The sequence below is a fragment of the Anomalospiza imberbis genome, chromosome 7 (assembly GCF_031753505.1).
Source record: "Anomalospiza imberbis isolate Cuckoo-Finch-1a 21T00152 chromosome 7, ASM3175350v1, whole genome shotgun sequence".
NCBI classification, from domain to species: Eukaryota; Metazoa; Chordata; class Aves; order Passeriformes; family Viduidae; genus Anomalospiza; species Anomalospiza imberbis.
Window position 1 is genome coordinate 16,917,509 of NC_089687.1, and position 19,163 is coordinate 16,936,671.

General features: G+C 34.6%; 1 protein-coding gene across 5 annotated transcripts in view; it reads left to right on the plus strand.

The window, feature by feature from the left end:
• Positions 1-19,163, plus strand: part of PSMD14 (proteasome 26S subunit, non-ATPase 14) — a 46,638-nt gene that overhangs the window by 14,474 nt on the left and 13,001 nt on the right. For all 5 annotated transcript variants that reach the window (XM_068195653.1, XM_068195651.1, XM_068195655.1 and 2 more), the window contains 4 exons: positions 7,913-7,984; positions 8,295-8,414; positions 9,555-9,625; positions 10,596-10,746. In XM_068195653.1, coding sequence (XP_068051754.1) covers positions 7,913-7,984; positions 8,295-8,414; positions 9,555-9,625; positions 10,596-10,746 — 414 coding nt within the window. The remainder of the gene's footprint in view (positions 1-7,912; positions 7,985-8,294; positions 8,415-9,554; positions 9,626-10,595; positions 10,747-19,163) is intronic.

The following is a 19,163-nucleotide window of genomic DNA, read 5'->3' on the forward strand; positions in this document are numbered from 1 at the left end:
AAATTTTATGTCAGGTACTGGCTTGTTATCTGCCTTGAGACTCTCAGTTCTGATTCCCAGTACCGTCTGTAATGCTGATGGGAGTAGATAACAGATTAGTCCTGGCTTTTTTCTGGAATGAAACTGACCTCTGTATTTTCTTTTTTCTTCCAGTAGGTTGAGGCTGTGAAAAACAATAGTTCTTTTCAAAAAGATGTATAGTGTTAGTGAGAACTTGTTTTGTGCCCCTAATCTTATGGCTTTTTTCTATGACATTGTCATAGAATCATAGGATGGTTGTGTTGGAAGGGACATTTAAAGGTCATTCAGTCCAAATTGTCTTTATGCTTGGTAAGGAATATTGACTGCAGTAATACAGCACACCTACCCCTTTGAGTTATGTGTCTCAATGGATGTGTAGATTAAATGGGGTAAAGATAAAGGAAACACTGATCCAGGGAAGATTACACTTAAGCAGCCATTTCATACATCAGTTGTGTTGGGAACATTGTGGGATGTCTGACTTTTGCAAATTGCATCAAGGTTATATATGTAAGTAATTTTATATCATGAATACATGTTAATATTGAGTAGTAAACATTTATTTTTAATAATAATGTTCTCTGAGTGTCTCATTAAACTAGAGACTATTTTTGTTCGAAGTTCTGCTTAGTTAAAAACGATCAAATAACAAACAAATCCAAAAAACAAAAAAAAAAAAAAAAGGAAAAAAACCCCAACCAACCAAAAAAACCAGAAACAACCCCCCTGCCAAAACCATAGCAAAAAACCAAACCAAAACCCACCCCACATACACTAAAAAAGAAAACCACAGAACACCACCCCACAGAAACTAAAATACTAAATAAGCAGAAATCTAAGCAGTAAAATTCTGGCTCTGCACCAAAGAGGTGTTGGCAAATTTACGATCCCAACCCGTTTAACCAACTGCTCAAAGCTATACAAAGTTCTGTGTTTTGTAATTTTGGTTTTGAAGAGGGAGGGAGATGGGAAATGTTGTATATTTCAAGTCCATCTATATTGCTGTTCGTGGAGTTCTTTTGTAAATGTGAACCTGGGTAAACTTTTTTTAGGAGACAGAATTTTGTAAAACATACTGAGACATTTTTTATGTAGCCTGTTAAGGTGGGGTTTTTTTCAGAGATTTTTCAATTTAAGGTAGCAGTTGATGCCACAATACTTCCTTAGTATCCCTACTCCATTTTGGAGCCTTTGAGACTAAACATATTACTGCACTTTTTATTTCATCTGACATATGGTGTAACAAGACAATATGATCCTTCGAGAAATCTAGGCTGTTTGTTGAGACTTATGGTATTTTGTGGTCTGTTATGCATTCTTGTTTATAATTGGTAAAAATGGACCTAAACATACAAACTGTTTGGACATAATGGTAGCTTCAAAATCTAATCCTGTTGATGTGGAACTAACTACAAAATTGTGTGTGTAATAGCTTGAAATAGCAATAAAATTTCAAATTGCTACTAATTTTAGTGTGTGATTCATAATGCAAAGTAATATATTTTTCCTTTTTTTATTGAGCTCACTGATTTTTTAATATTTTTTTATGACTGCAATAATTTTCTCTGTCATGAGTGATTGTGTTAACTTCCTGTACTGCAGAAATTGCAATACATGGTTTCTGGTGTTTGTCATGACAAAGTTGTTAGAATCGTTGAGATCCCAGAATGTTCCTCACTCCCTTTGCCACTTCCACTGATGGAAAATGAGGGTAATTTCCAGAAGTGTATTGTCTCAGTACAGGCAGAAAATGGTTCCACAATCCCAACTCTGCTTAGATTTTTAGGCTTAGCGATGTGTAAAAAACACTGTGCTGATTTAAGAAATTTCTTGTTCTTTATATCAATATATCAGCAGGTTGTACCACTTACTGGCAAAAAGTAGAGAAGAGCAGTGGTACTCTGGTGAACTTTTAAGGCCTTACTATCATTAATACCTCCACCTCCTTTGCACACTTGCTCATGTTTGTCCTCTGCAGCTAGTATTTTGTAATGGCTTTTTTCCCTTGTACCTACTTATACACACAAAGTTGAATTTACCTCCACAAAATAGTAGCTTTAAGCTCACTTTAGGTGACTCATCCTTCCACGCATCTTTTAATATGATAAACTATTATTTTATAACGATTGTCATTGCATTTTTACCTCACTTGCCTTTCTCCCCCTTACCTACATAATAAAATGTCATCTTTACCTGTAACACTTGTTCTGGAGGAGGTAGAGAACGGTAGTGAAGAAAAATTGTGGGATGAATAAATTCAAAAGTAATCCAGGGGGAGTTTTTGTCTTTTTTTTTTTTTTTTCTTTAGCTGATCTTTCTCAATTGTCTTTGGATATAACAGCTGAAAATATGTAGTGAAAGGGTTAAGTCGGCATGAAAGAATTCATTTCCACTTTAATGACCTAGCCTTGCTGGGTTAGGACGATGGGGAACATGCTTCTGACTTGTACTCCTATTGCCAATTAACACCTCCTATAACAGGTTGCCTCAGCTAGTCATTGAAGCAGAGGCAGTAGAAATAGTTTACATGCAGCTTGTTTTTCACACTAGTTGTTTAATACTCACAAAATTAAACTATTAAAAGGTTCTTTCTTAGCTTACTGGGAAAGAAATAAAACATGATAGCAGTCATTGTTTGCTTGTGTGTTCTGTGTTTGTGCTTAAATTGTTCCAGTTACAAAAATAAATAGAAGTAGTGATGATTCTTTTATTTTACACAGTAGTATGTTGTTTGGTGTGTTAAAGCTGAGACGTGCTTTACAGCATTTAAGTTCACTGCCTTTGGATTTTTATCACAGTTGCCACTGCAAAACTGGGGTTTTTTGAAATAGGTATGATGTATTTCAAAATCGTCTTTTCTGCTATTAGCATGAAGCCAGAGCAGTATTTAAGATCCATTTAAACAATGGAAAGTGTATCCATTTGTGGAACATTTCTCAGTTCCTTGTGTAATTAATCAAGTCTGCTTTCTGTAACTATTCGGATAAATCTAAAACAGTACAAATAAAGAGCAGTGCTCTAAAATGACACTTTAGTTCACATTTAATAATAAAATTGGCTAAATAATTTATATCAGTTCACACTAAGAGAAAGGTGAAGTAATATACCTAAAAGTGTTAACAAATTTGCTAAAAGGCCTGAGTAGGTAACACTTCAAGGCGCTAGTTTTTATCCTGTAAGAATGGCAAATGCCTTTAACACTTCGTCAACAAGGGCTACCCAAGTAAAGGACTGCTTTTTATACTCGATCATCTCTTTAACTACTTGAAACAAAAATAATAACCTGCACAATTTAATATTACAATGTAATTTTCTGTCCATAACTTGCATGTGATTCTTTTTCCCTTACAAGTCTTAAAAAAAAATATTTGAATAGTGGTAACTTAATTTTATCAATTATTATTGAACTTGGAATTCTGCCATTCTAAACAAAAACAATCCTAAAGCTTGGTTGGGTTTTATGAAGTGGCCATCAGGCAGCTCATTTCAGTGACTGGAAGCACAGAGTTGATTCAGAAGAAGCATCAATTTTTCAGTAACACATAACAGTATTTTTTACAGCAGTTCTTTAATTTTAATAATTACTGTATCCAGCTTATACATGCATAGTTGGGAAAGAGATTGTTCAGTATTGCAGTTTCCAAATGTAATTTTTCTCCAGTTCTCCTAGAAACAATCCAATAAAGCTGTAGGTATGCAATATTTGTTGGTTTGCAGTGAAATGGACAGTCTTCCAAAACTATGCAATGAGATAGCTGTTCTTTGAATATGATAATGTAACTACAAACACCAGCAGCTCTTTTGCTTTGCAGACACAAACGCTTTCTTGTCTGGGTTCCTGATACCAGTTAATTTAATTTGGTGCTCTGCTTCGTAAGGATGGTGCTTCTTTGTTAAAGTTGGCAGGCAGTGAAGTTTTATGAACAGTGGTAATAGCGCATGCTGTGGAGGGTCAGTGTAAAATATTTGCCTCCATGTAGAGATTAGCTAATAAAATCTTTCTTCTTCTTTGCTTGATGAAAGAAATGCGTAAACTTTTGTGAAGACTACCAGAAACAGGCCAAAGAGATCTCAAAACACATAACTCATAGCTGGCTCCCACATGCTGTGTAACTAACATGCAGAAACTGGGGCTGTCACTCCAGGGCTGTGTTACATTACCAGCCATTTGTGGAAATGGAGGTGGTCAGAGATGGAAGAAACCGGTTCCAGTTTCCAAATGTCTGTTTTCAAATCATCTAAAGTCAAGTAAACTACTTGGAAGACCCAATTTCCATTTGGCTTTATCTGTTAAATCTTTGAGGGTTTTATGTTATGAATTTGATGAAGTTTGGTTTACAGTTTTCTGTAGAAATTCAAATGTGTGGCAGTTTATCTTTGGTAGAAAAATAATGTGAAACTTGACTTATGGATCATTTCCTCCTCAGAATTCCTGAATTTCAGTACTCTTTTGAGCAGCTCATTATAATTGATATTCAAAACAAAAGAAGGAATATTAACATGAAAATTAATACACATAATTGGTACGGTGCAATGAGTACTTAAATTTTCCCATAATCTAACTGATAATTAAAATCTATAAGAAGAACAGAGCAGATGGAAAGGAGATAGTAAGGTCACACAAAGAAGCATCAATGACCAAGGAAATACTTGGTATGTACTGTGTGTTTATAAGATGACTGAGAGTTAACAAACCTGCCTTGTGTACTACCATTAGCTAATTTTTACAAGTTCAGGTAAATTGGTTGAACTGCCTGGTAAGAGTGGAAACTCATGTTTGATACTTTTACTATGTCTTGCATGTGCTTAAAATGAAGCAGTGAAGTATGCTGTTGATACCTCCTAATCCTTAATGTAATAATTTTTATATCTATTTAAACACATTTAGTGTGTAAAATCCTTCACAATGAATACTGTGGCTTTAAAAAAAACTCCAAAAGTTAAGCAAGTTAGTTTGCACCAATGAAGAATACCTTTATGAATTAGCAGAGTTTCCTTTGCTGAAAATAAATTGTTGACTATGGCTGCTGGCAACAGGAATTCAATGTAAGTTTTGAAAAAAAAACCCCTATTTTATCTCATAGAATGCCTAAAGATTTGATGAAGTATCATATTAGGTATCCCCTCTTCTGCACCATCATCAAGGTAAATAAACATTTGGATGCTCCAAGGAATATAAAAATAAGGAAACATTAGGAACACCCTGCTTTAGTTCTTACCTTCACTTAAACTAAAGGTGATTCCTTTGCCTTGTTAGAGAAACAAAATTTATTAATGTTTGTCTTTGTTTCCTCCCTGTAAGTGGTCAATCTACTGACTGATCCCTAAAATGAGAAAAGTTTTGAAGAATAAGCTGTTATAAGTTGAGGGCACAGACATATAGAGGACAGAGCTTTGATTAATGCTTCAGCTGCAGGACAGGTGTCAGTGAGATTTAGCAAACACTAGAAACTTCATAGAGGAGAGCTCATCCAAGGGCCATAGTTTGTGGAGTAAGCTTCAGTTCACGCTTCCTGATTTTTGAGAAGCTAGTCTCAGTTGATTAGCCTTCCTGAAATCATGGAACTATTTGTGCTAATCTGGGGGAGATTTTTATTACTCTGTTCTATATTTTTAAAATTACTGAATGGTGTAATGGGATGGTTGCTTACAGTGAAATGTTAAACAAAATCTGGAACAAATGTAGAATGCATTTGGTGATCAGAGCATGAGTGTTAGGGCTCTTCCTAAAATGCAAAGTTGCTGTTTATTTTTGTCTTCCTTTCAGACCATCTCTGGTCTAGAACTGGTGGAAAATTGGGACAGCGTTATGTATAAAAAAAGAGTTTTGTTAACAAACTAGTAAGTTACTTTTAAAATTAAAAATCACATTACCCGGGCTTTTTTCTTTGCATTGATTTAGCAGAAACATGAGTCTTTGTGCTTTCCAAATTCTGAGTGAACACTTCTAAGTGAATAGACTTAAAGCAGAAGAGATAGAGTTTAAAAAGTAAACTGACATGTTTATGGAGAAAAAACCATGGGAACAGCGTTGCAAAATGATTGGGCATTTGAAGCTTTGCCAGTCTATTTAATTGCAGAAAATCCGGGATAAGTAATGCAGGTGCTCTGTCCATCTGGTTCTGGGAAATGTTCTGAAGGACTGCTTTTAGAGTGTTTCAGTGTGAGAGCTAGAGGAGCTCATCTCAACTGGAGCATCTCACTTTTGGGCTAGGTCTAGCCCAGGGAAATGCTTGATGAAGCGGTGAGGTTGATGAAAAATGGACTTTTGGTGAGAATACTATGGAAGGTGAAAAGCAGAACAACATGCTGGAAGATTGCTATGAAAAGACTAAAGTGACAGAAGAATTAGGAGTGAGTAGTAAGTGAGGAAGGGCAAATATCGGGAGATGATGGTCAGCAGTATCAAAGTTGGGAATAGAGGTTTGAAGCTTTTAGGACATGGATGTGGTTGACAGATCCATGCATATATGTGAGTTTCAAAATACAAAGATTGGATTCATAATATAAAAATTGGATGTAGAACTCAGAGATTCATTGACTTTAAGGGGGAAAAACCCCACAACTGAATTTTCTTACTGTCTTTAAAGCTTTATTCTGAAGACTGATGTTTTTCTGTGAAAATCAAAGTATGCAGAAAGGGTAATTCCTGAACAAATGTAATGTGTTGATTATGTAAGTATCCAGTTTTATCTGCAGGAAGTAATGGCTTGTGTTGATTGCTATGTCTTGTTTGATATCATACGGATGCATGTTGTATTGAATTTTTTCACTTGAAGTGAAAAATTAAGAATTTATTCAAAAGGTTTTTTTTTTCCCTAGTTTTGCTTATAACTATGGAATCAAAGTTCTAAATCTGTTAAGATTTACCAAATCTTAAAAGGTAAAGGGACCCTTTTTCCTCTTTTAACTTGTTGTGGAGTATCTTTTTTTTCCATAGTTGCTTTGTTGCCCTTCTAAGTTTGCATCACTTCATGCAGAAGTAAGCTGCGTCTTTTCAGTGGAAATTTGGTAATAAAGTAATGAATGTGCTGTTAATTGGCTGTAATGAGGTACGCTCCTGTGGAATTCTGTATATAACAGCAATATTTCTCTTGTTCCTCAAGAAAGGGACATTTAAACTGCTGCCTCCTGTGTTTTTCAATTTCAACAGTACACAGAACCTGTTTCAACCAATCATTCACACCTGGGACAGTTGTGCTAATTTTTGAATAACTACTCATAAGGCAAAGAGCAAAGTATTTTGTTCACAGCTTTTCCACCTAGGGATCAGAGGTCCGTTTTTTCTCTCACTGTACCAGTGTATCTGCAAAGTACTCCCATAGCCTTTATCTGCAAGTCCTCTTTAGCTGAAAGCTGATGAAGCAAAGGGAAATTGCTGTTTGTGTTGGTGCCAGTTAATCATGCTAGCCCAGCAGCATTTACATTCACACCACTGTAAGAAACACATAGTTAATTGGAGAACTGGCCATATTTTACAGCTGACGAAGGTTAGCATTGCAGTAAGGCTGACTCATGGAAACTTATCTGACTCTTAGCCTGAATGAATGGCTTGTAACAGGTTTGTATCCAGTGTAACACTTGCCTGCTTTATATTTGACTGGCTATGATAAGATTGCTCTCTAGACTGGGTAGTTTGGGGTGGGGTTGACAGGATGATGGCTGGGTGACCTATTACAAAATAATGTCAGTGACAGAAAGTGCTGTAAAGAAGGGTTTGGGGATTGGGTATACAATTTTTTGTTTTGTTTGTAACAGCTACATCTAACCCATTAAGTCAGAATTACATATGCATTTTTCTATAAGTTTTGCAATATGCAAAACAAAAGAAAATACTTAGAAACTGCAGAATAACGATGGTGGTGAAAATAACGGTTTCTTCTTTTTATAGGGGCCACCAACAGATGCTCCTGCGGTCGATACAGCAGAACAGGTTTATATCTCTTCCCTTGCACTGCTGAAAGTAAGTGTTCTGTGTACATACTATGTCTGAATATAATGCTGGAGTTAGAGCACCTGGCAGCAGTCCAGAGTTAATGGACTTGTGTCGCCTAAGTGCTGGCCAGACTTAATTTAAAAATAAATTAATACTGATTGGAACCCTCAGAAACTTATTTTAATTAGTTCTCTTTTGTTGGGTTTGTTTTTACTATTTTATAGTTTGTTACAGTTTCCAAAAGTCCTACAAGTTGCAAATTAGCTAGAGATCAACAAAGGCTGAAAAAACTTGAGCTTTCTGTTTAACACATGGTGTCATTTGGTCATAATTCCAGATGTTGAAGCATGGTCGTGCTGGTGTCCCTATGGAAGTTATGGGTCTGATGCTTGGGGAGTTTGTTGATGATTATACCGTGAGAGTGATTGATGTGTTTGCAATGCCACAGTCCGGAACGGTGAGTTCTCTGCATCTGGACCTTAATAATTTTATTTGCTTGTTTGTTTTTTTCCTTAGGGTAAATTTATTTTTTAAAAGCTTTTTATGCTTTACCTCATTGAAGCAATCTGAAGGTGTAAGCTGTGAGTTATAATCCAAACAAATCTAATGGTTAAACAAGTCTAAATGGTTAAAATAATTTCTAAAGAAATGTAGTCAAAACTTCTTTTTGAGCGAAGGCTAGTACTTCAGTGTGTGTATCAATATACGCAGATATTATGTCCTTTTTTACGTATAAATATAGTGTATTACATGACTTATAAGACTTACAAATTGATAACTTTCAGAACTCATATACTATGAGCCAGCAGAAATATTCAAAATGTAAAACGTTTGATTAGAAATGAATCATGCCCTTAATTGTGATGGTGCTATATACTTCAAACTTCCTCTCTTTGACAAATCTTAGTTGCGTGTCTCTTAAATGGTAGTTCTGTGGTTTGAAAACAAAAATGTATTTAAATTTTGAGTAAGAATATCCATTTTATGAACAGTTTAAAGAGGTAAAGAGTCAAGAGACATAATTGGAATTTATGATGCTTTATTTTGTGTAACTGGAGTGAAATGTTCTTAAAACAGGCATGGGATGATTCCTTTGTAACTCAGAGTTGCACTCCATGAAATTTTCAAATTCTTTTGTCCTGAGTTTATTCATGTGCATAATATAAAAATCTGCAAAATTCAATATGTGATATATATATTGAATAAAACGTGTACAGCTGAACTTGGGACAAACAGCAGGCCACTGTTTGCAGACCAAACAGAGGAGAAAAAGGTGAATTCCTATGCCTATTTAATCATGTTTACTCATAGTAAAGATCACTTAAATAGCAATTCAAAATAATCTTTCGGCATTTAAAAATTAACATTGAAATACATTTCTAAAAATTATATTTTGTGTTTAAGGGTGTTCTGTCATGTAGTACTAAAGTATTCAGCTTGCCTTTTTAAACATATGCTTATGAATATTTTTGTTTGTGTGAAGTTACAAGTTAAAAGATAATATTGCCTCATGTACAGCTACTATGATTTTTGTCTGTCTTTTAATAATATTGCTTCGTGTACAGCGACTATGATTTTTGTCTGTATTTTGATTCAGGGTGTCAGTGTGGAGGCAGTTGATCCTGTATTTCAAGCAAAAATGTTGGATATGCTGAAACAGACGGGAAGGTAAGTCACTGTAAAGAGGTCTCACAGTCACAAGTACTCCCTCCACAGTTTTTGGAAGAAACGGCTGGCTTTCTGCAGAACTTATCATCTAAGGGCTATTAATAATGTTTAAAAATAAATAATTGCCCCCAAAATTAGGTGAGTAGCATAGCATGTAATTCAGTCCCTGTCATGCATTTCAATTGTCAGGAGATTGTCACTCCTGTTAAACCTACAGCTTTGATTATCACCCAGAAAGATTAGAATGCTGCTCAGTTTAGCATAGGCGGTTACTACACAGCACCTGCTTAAAAGATTGATTTTTTTATTTAACCCTTTAAATATTTTTTTAAATTTTTGAAGTTATGGCTTATTCATGAGCAATTTTAATGAAAAGAAATGGAAAATAATTTTGCAAAAGATCCTAGTATTTAAACAAATTTTTATTTCACTCCTACCTCTCAACAGTTGTCGTCTGCTTGCTGAAATTCTTTTACTGTGGGAAAAACTTCAAAATTAATGTTAGCAAAAGGCTCAGCAGCTGAACAGAACAGTGCAAATTGCTTTTTGACTGAGTTCCTAGTTCTACTGCTGGTTTAATTGATATTTAATCCTTTCCCACCGTTGGTTCCCGTTGTCCATGTCTGAAATGGACTTTCTGCCGTGAAAATTCAACCTTCGACGCCAAGGAGTTAAAGAGTAGATATTTACTCAAGTGCTGAAAGGGTAAAAACTGGTTCAGGGAAGGTGTGGTAGCAGGGTGAAAAACTGAAAGCATGATCTACCACTGCTAATGTGTATCCCTTAATGATAGCCCTCTTTTGTCACATATATTCATGTCCATGTTTTCACCATACTGTGGTGAGTAATTTAAATATTACTAATGGTGTTTTTTTCACAGCTCATCGTCATTTATGCCCTGATATATTCCTGTTTCTTCTTGTGATAAGTGTTTATATTTTTAAAAATCTCCATGTCCTTTTTGTTTCAGACCTGAGATGGTAGTTGGTTGGTATCATAGTCATCCTGGCTTTGGCTGTTGGTTGTCTGGTGTAGATATCAATACTCAGCAGAGCTTTGAAGCCTTATCAGAAAGAGCTGTTGCTGTGGTGGTGGATCCCATTCAGAGTGTAAAAGGAAAGGTATAGTAGGTTTGCTTTTTATTTTCGAGGTACTTTAGTAAGATTTAATACAGAAGCACTGCAAATATATGTAAATACTTGATTTTTGGAGGCCCATACTGTATTACAAATAAAAATAAAACCAAAATCTCATTGTAAATGAAAAGATCACTTCCAGTTTGTTCTGCACCTTACATAAGTAGTCCTTAAGCAGGCTGGAAGTCTTTGATATTGTCAGTACACATAACCAGTCATTATCCTCTCTTAATATTTTGCTATTCAGGTGTCACTCAACAGGTTTACAACTAATAATCCAAGTATATGTTGTTTTATATATTAAATTTTAGCTACAGATTCTGAGATCAATTATGAACAGATTGGAACAGGTTCAGCCCCTTAACATGGGTACTAAGAATTCCTTGGTTTGCAGGCATTGCATATGATGATTTTTATTAAAATTTCTATTCCAAATGTTTTGGACAATAAAACTTTACTGAGAAGTTGATATCAGGCATTTGAATTTTTGAGAAGTGTGCAGATAAATGATTAAGTACGTTAAATTATTATGAAAAGAGATTTTAACTTGCAAAGCATATTGGGTTATAGTTGTCCTTTGTTGAAATCTCTTTTGTTCTTGTTTAGTTCTCTTTTTATTTCTTTCTAGCCCCATATGCCATTTTCCTATTTCCTGCCTCATGACAGCAGGGAGCAGCTCTATTATCACCTTCACAGAGCTGTCTGCAAATGTGAGAGGCAATTCGATTTTGCTCAACCACAGGGAGAGTGGATTAGAAAAACTACAGAACGTACAGAAATTGGCTAGGTGGTTTACTGCTTTAAAATACTGCTGAGGTGTTTTGTTTGAGCATGCACTCCCATTGTATTGTAGAATAATTATTGAAATGCGTCATGGTATATATGGATGATATTCATGTAAATTTATAAATATTTCAGAAGTGTTCATCTTCTATAAAACTGTTGTATCATATTTCCTGTGAGGCAGATCTTATTAAAGATACCAAACACTATGAGTTCACTTAATTTCATAGCAGAATGTTCTGAAGCTACAGTTGCTGTTTCAGTTTTTTTTTTTTTTAAATTCTGAATTTTATTGCAAATACATTTATGTAACAGGCAATTGAAAAATTATTAGCTTCTGGTTGTTTGGAAGGTATTAGACATCTGTATAAATTTTGTTCCTTTTAAAATTGCTTAAAGAGTAGAAGAAAATACAGGTAGTCTTGGGTGGGGGGGGGATAAGATGCAGTAGAACACTTAATTATTCCTAACTCTTTTTTCCTAGAACTTTTATTTTCCCACTCCAATAGAAATGTTGAAATAGGATTCTTTTTGTTTTGTCAAAAAATAATTATCAAGACTATTACTAGTAATTAATTCAGACCTCAATAGCTATTAAATCCACTAAGAAGAAAAGCCTCTGAATAAGTCATACTGCACACTTGCTTACTAAGTGCATCTTTTTATAATAATTTTATTGCCACTGTTGTTTGACATAGATGTCTAGCTTTGAGATCTTTGAAATCTTCAATAAAGTAATCTTTGGCATATTTATTTTGAATGTGAATAAATTTTTGTCCATCTAAGCATTTCTCAGTTACAGATGCTCTTATGGCATTGCTGCCAGTACTTGAGATTACTGGAAGTCTTGTAATGTTTGTTTTTCATACACATTTTTAGCTGTTACAGTCAGATTAAATTACATTCTCAGGTTTCATGTTAAAAAAAATTTACATCTGTCATGTTTCTGGCAAGTGCATCCTTTAAAGCTTAGAAATAAAAAGAATCTCCCAAATTATGAATACCACTTGTAATTAACTTCTTGATTTGGAAGATGTGGAATGTGTTTGAGTTTTATGATCCTTGTTGGCAAGATCACTTACACGAAAAAGTGTTTGGATTTTAGATGAACTGAGAGAAGAGCAGATATATTATTGTTGAAGGGGATTTCTTAGGTGAGGTTCCAGTGCTTCATGTGCCTGGCTAATTTATCATGGCACCCAGAGCCTCTTTGTGTGCTACAGAGCTTGAGCTCAGCCTGTTTCAGGAAAGTATCTGCATTGCCAGCATGGAGAGCCACTTGCAGAGGTAATTTTGCTGGTGTAGTAACCATTATACTGGTGAGCTTTAGCTACGTGAGTCCAAGATCATTGCTCATTATACCTTATACTAGCAGGACTGTCTGGCAAAAAAATATAGTGAACATGTGGCATAGAAGATTTTAATATGGCATGTTTTGTCTGAAATTAAATGTATTTAAAAGCAAAGCCCAAAATAGCACATTAGCTAATTTTAAAGCTGCCTCAGGGCAGGTCCATGCCCATATAAATTGCCATAGTTTATGGTCACTGAAGCACTCGTGGTTGTGCTAGTGAAGAATAGCTGGGGCAGAGGTTATTTTCATGTGTCAGGAAGTTGCAGTGAATTCTGATGAGGAACCTCAGGTTCACCTTGACTAGCTAAAACATTAAAAATCATTTTGCCCTGTAACCATAGAAAATGAAAACTTATTAACTTCTTTGTTAACTGCCTTGTCTCCATACGTTTTCTGCATAGCACAGGGATGTATGATTGCAGTTTAAAAATAAATATACTTGTAATCCGTATCAATTAAGAAAACCAAACCAGTCATTTTATGTCTTAAAGCCAATGAGCAAAAATAAAAAGTCATGTAAAATCCTTATATAAAAATAAGCCCCTCATATAGACCTGTGGATTAAATGCCAGCTGCTTTAATGACCACTTTAGGATTGGGATATTTTTGCATAAATATAGTAGGACACGTGAAGGACAAGTAATTCCAAATACTGATCTTACTACTCTACATACATATTCTTGCACACAAATTAAGTTTTTTCATGACTGTGTACCATATTTTGCAATATTTAGGCTAGAAGTGCTCTAGTTGTCTGTAAAATAAATTCACAACAGGGCAGTGAGTTTTAACTGAAGGTCAGTGGTCTCAGAACCCAGAGAGGAAAAGCTTTGTTTTGACTTTTTTTTTTAGCTTGATTTCTTTGAATGAAGTCAAAGTAAACATGCTGAAATATGGCCAGTGGGGCAACCTGGCTAGCTGTTGTTTCATTTTATACTTACTAATAAACTTTTCTTTTATCCCCTCCAGTTTTCCAATCTGTGCAATGGGAGCTATAATACATATTTAGAATATTTCACAGAAGCAGTAATTTCATTAAAGATCTGGAATAAAGCTAAATATTGACATTTCGTATTTATTTCCAACATACACTTTGAAATGTCTGTACAGAGAACCATAAACCTTTGCCAAATGTTAAAAATAAATGTGTTTTTTTGGACCTTAACTTAGCAGCTGTTCATCACCTCTTAAGGAAAATATAACTATACTAAACCCACTGTAACATAGTAGCTTTAACTCCAAAAGCATTAACTTACTGCGTTGCACTCACTGTATTTTTAAATTAGTATTAAAAAAAAAAAGGTGATGTTTTCTTTTTTGACTTCTTTTAAACTTTGGATCTTTATTATAACAAAGTCGCCATTTAAAATGTTTTGTTCTTCTGAGAGAGTTAACTGGTTTCCCTTTATTAATAATTGCTTGCATAAGGATCAATAAAACATCCAGAATTGTCAGAAGTCCATTTTGTACATCTGAGAAACTTGTTGGCACGTGTGGTGTTTAGCAGGATTGGTAGCAAAATCTCTTACTCATACAGCAAACTTTCATTTCTGTTAAGCCATATTTTTTTCTAGCAAAGCACTGTCTGAAGTATTTGTAGGAAGATCTGTTGGTTTATGGCAAAATTCTTTTTTAAATTGTTTGGTGAGGAAAGTAGTTGTCTTTGCAATAACTTTTTGGTAAATTCTGTTTCAGTCACCTCAGACAGATAAAAACAAATATGCTATGCATCTTAATCTTGTGCTTAAGCCAGATCCTGGCACGTTCATAAGAGGATTTTGCTGTGGTACTTTATCCTTACCTTAAACTCATTCAGATGGTAAAAGAAAATAAATATGTACATTTGGGTAGCCTGGTAAATCAAAGCAATTCTAGTTGAGAATGATCTCTGTAGATCATCTGGCCCAACTTTGTGGTGAGCACATTTTCAACATTGAGTTCAGATCAGCTTAATTAGTGTTATGTCCACTTGAGTCTTGAGACTCAACAGCCTCATGCCAATTCCTGTTCCAATATTTAATTTTTCTTGCACTTGGTTTTTTCCCTTTGAATGCTTATAGACAGCAGCTGCTTTTTTCAGTTTATTACTACTGTCTCCTGCCTCATACAACATTGAAGAATCTTGTTCTGTGGTCCAAGCAACCTCTTCTGGAATTGGAAGGTTTTTTACTTCAAAGAGTCAGAATGTGGGCTGTAGTCTGAAACCATTTTGTGCATGCAGTTTCTTTTTATTGGTAGTTGAAAATTGCTTTCTTTTGTTCGGTTAATGAGATCTTTAGAATTTTATTCAAAAAGGAGTAAAAAGTGTGCTGAACTTTATCATTTGTTATTTTAGTAATTTTTGAAGTATGAAAAAAATTACTCTTATTGTGCTGGAGGGAGAGAAAGGTACATCCTTGTTTTATCCTCCTTATACAAATGAAAAACCTGAGGAGAGCTAGAGGACTTGTTTTAGCAACCTCTTTCCCCTTTTTTTGTCCATTGGTACTTGTAAATCTAATTGACAACCTGTGCATAATTAGTAATGTATATGAGCATTATGGGTTTGTTAATACCTGGTTTCAGTTTTTTTTCTCTTCAGAGTAATACATGGTCATTTTGCTGCGTGATGACCATAAAAATAGAGATTTACAAGTAGTTTTGATCTCTTTTGCTACTTTTATGTTCCAGTTTAGATTAAATTGCCTGTGTATTACACTATTTCAGATTGGTGACTTCCATTTTTGTGCTGCAAATCTTCTCAATTTATCAAAACAAATATGTCTGTGAATGGTTTCATAATTTGGTAATTACTTGTTAGTCTAAAACACTGAAACCAGTGGCAGACAGTGATTTAACAATTAATTTCCTGAATATTGGAATTACCATTATCTAGCTTCAAGATTTTCTTCAGCTGAGCATATTTTAAACCAGTTTTTTAAAAATATTGCATGGTTTTAAACCTCCAATGTTATATCAAAGTGCTATTATTTTTCCTTTGAACTTGTCTTTTTCCCTTCTTTGTTTGAATTAACCACAGGGTTTAAAGAGGCTTTATTTTTTAAGAAGGCAGAAAAAGAGCAATCCTTGAAACGAGATGTGTGGAGACACTAGTGGAATGCCTGAAATTTAAAATGGCCCATTAAGAATTAAGTTTGTGAGAAGTGTAAGCGGATTGAAGCCACCTAACAAGACTTTTTTAATATATCCAACTCCTCCTCCCCACTTCATGCACTTGTCTTGATCTTTAGTTTGACTTAGTCTTCCCTAGACACAAATGAATTCAACAGTCTTTAGGGTACAGTTAAAAATAAGTAACACAGTTGAAATCAGTAATTAAAAACAACTAAACAGAACAGTGAATTTTCTGTATTGTCACTACTTGGGAGACATGTCTATTTATTTTGAATCATTATGCAGATAACATTTAGAAGAAAAGGTATTTTAAAACCTGTTGCTTACAATTTTGTCAGAATCTTTTTACCTGGAACAACTTCCATTGTTAGAACTTTTCAGTTGTAAATGGAAAAATTCTAAAATGGATAACATAACTTCGCAGCATGTAATTTTGATTGCTATCAAGAGTACATTTCTGGACATGATGCACAGTGGGTAGTACATTTAGATACTGTCACAGTACTGTGCTATTTCTTGCCATTGACTGGACAGAAACACTGTGGTTTGATTTAGGCAGGAGCTGATTTTCAATAGGAGCCTGGTTTGGAGAGTAAGTTGTATGTTTGTGCTGGCTTTGATCACTGGTGATTCAGTAAAGATTGATGTTCTTTTGCTTGGAGAATCATATTTCTGGGAGATTAATTGTGTGCATCACAGTGTGGGCCACTTGGTGTTTTCAGTTCAGTCTGTGTAAACCTAGGCATAAACTAGATAGTTTTGTTACTGCCAGTGCACCACTGTTTTGTTACATTTTCTAGACTGGTTATACATATTCAGATTAACATATTTTGCATATTTTACCTCCTGTTTTTTTTAATGGAGTGCTGAAATTGTTAGTGTCAATCCTAATGTTCCAAAATTTGTTCTGTAATGTCCTTTGGACTTGTGATTTAATTAAGTAATGTATGTTTACCTACTAAACCATTTACATAGGTTACTTGAGTTCATGCCCTTCCCTAAAACAGGAAGTTCCAAGACTTAATTGAAAAGTATTAAATGTTTAATTTTCTTTTGCTGTGGTGGATGTAGAATAGTCCATTTATCTTCATTAAAGCATATAGCTTTAAAACTTGTGGCTCAGCTACATGGGAGTTATGGATGCATGCCCTCACTTGTCAAGATAAATGTATTATGCTGTAGTTCTCTTCCCCTTCCAGTATGGATATTGAAGTTGTACAGCAGATTTGACCACAAGTAAATAATTCTCCAAGGATAGAGAAGGAAAATGCACATACTCCTAGGAATATGTTTTCCAGAGCTAAAATTGACATTTTATAAATAATTTCCATCTTGCAAACTTCAAACTCACAATCACAGCAATTCAGTGATATGCATTTGGCATGAGTCAGTTTCAGTTCTTAGTGCTTTTCATTGGAAATGGCATAAAAAGTACGATTTCTTTGAATTTTTTATGTTGTGGGCTTGCAGGGGACAGAAGATGTTCTTCACTTGTAGTTGTCTAACAGTGCATGGCAGCATAAATAACGAAATGGTCATAAACCTGAGCTGCACTTCTCTGGTCACGTGTTCCATTTCATTTTTAAAGAATCTAGAAACAAACTAAGCAGTTGATAACAGGTCAGTTGCAGGTGATAAAAGAAATTTTAGATGGGACATTACTTCTTTTGCCACACCTGGCAGAACCACACTCTATCCTTTGCAGTTGTCTTTAAGCACTGGTGTGTTTGTTCATAAACATATGGCATAAACAATACATCACTCTTTACGTTCCAGGGATACAATGCATTTTTAAAGATAGTCACCATATGCCATAGATTCTTCACTGGAAAAATATTGATGTTAGATTTTTTTTAATTTAAACAATAAAGGCCGACTTACGCCTAACTGAAGTTTACCACTAAAATATAGTGGGACTTGAAAAACAGAACTATTTCATTCACTATTGTTTGGAAATTTAACACTGGAGGGATTTAAGAATCGAGTGTGTGAAGTACTCTTGAATTAATCCTTTTTTTTAATACCCCACAAAGTTATGAAGACTGTTTTAGAGAAACTGATAATATTCAAGTATTATCAATATCTGATAGTAAGAAACTAAAGAGTGATAGCATTCACACTTTCAGGAGAAAAGTCTGGCTACTAAATTCCCTAAATTTTCATCAAGCCATTATTTTTAATAACTGTGTGGAGAGGCCAGATTTTTTGTCTAGCTAGCAGTTGAGGTGTCCAGTGCTCATCTTAGATTGTGAGTAAATTTTTATCATATTAATTATAGCTGTCCTGAAAGTTACACAGGACATAATTGTAAATTTTCTTCCTAAAAATACATTCTATGGGCTCTAGTGTGGGCTGTTGACCCCCAGCAAATGCTAAAAAAATGCTGTATAGTTATTGTTTTTTAGATTATTATGCATTTTGAAGCTAAGACAGATGTACAAAAAGATGCAGTTTTTATTTTGTATTGGCAGCTTCCAAATATTTAGTATCTATTTCCAAGAACTGCAATTAGTAAAGCATCCATGGTACTGAAATCCACACATCCCACAAGCTAATTATATTTGCAAGGTCAGATTGAATACATATTTTCAGAAAAATAAAGGGTTATATAAATGTGTCTTCTACTTGGCTGTTATATCACAGTTTGTTGATCTGGAGTATAATGTGTACAATTCACAAATTTGTCTGATAACAGAAAGTGGTGTGTGATTGTGTTTATTTTACTAACCAGTATATTCACAGCAATCACTTCCAAATATCTCTCCAGTAAAGATGTGTTAATTACAAAACAGACAAGGTCTTCTATTATATTAAAGCTACTAACAAGAAGACAGCAGGAATCACACATGTAAATAGCATCATCAACCCCTATTTTAGTCCTCTGTTTTGATCTGTGAGTTGCGCATAGACCAAAGGTGCTATTAAAGACTCAGTATATGAAATAGGCAGCATTATATGAACAAAATTTATTCAACAAGAAAACAGACCTTTAACATGAATTTAACAAGCCTGAGAAATTATAAACTCTCATATGCTGCAGATTCATGCAGTGATAATAAACAAAAAAGGAAAGTAAGAGGTTTCCTTAAGCTAGCCAAACTGCTAATGGTTTTGTTATAAGCTGTCTGCTGTTGAAATGACCTCTGAAAAG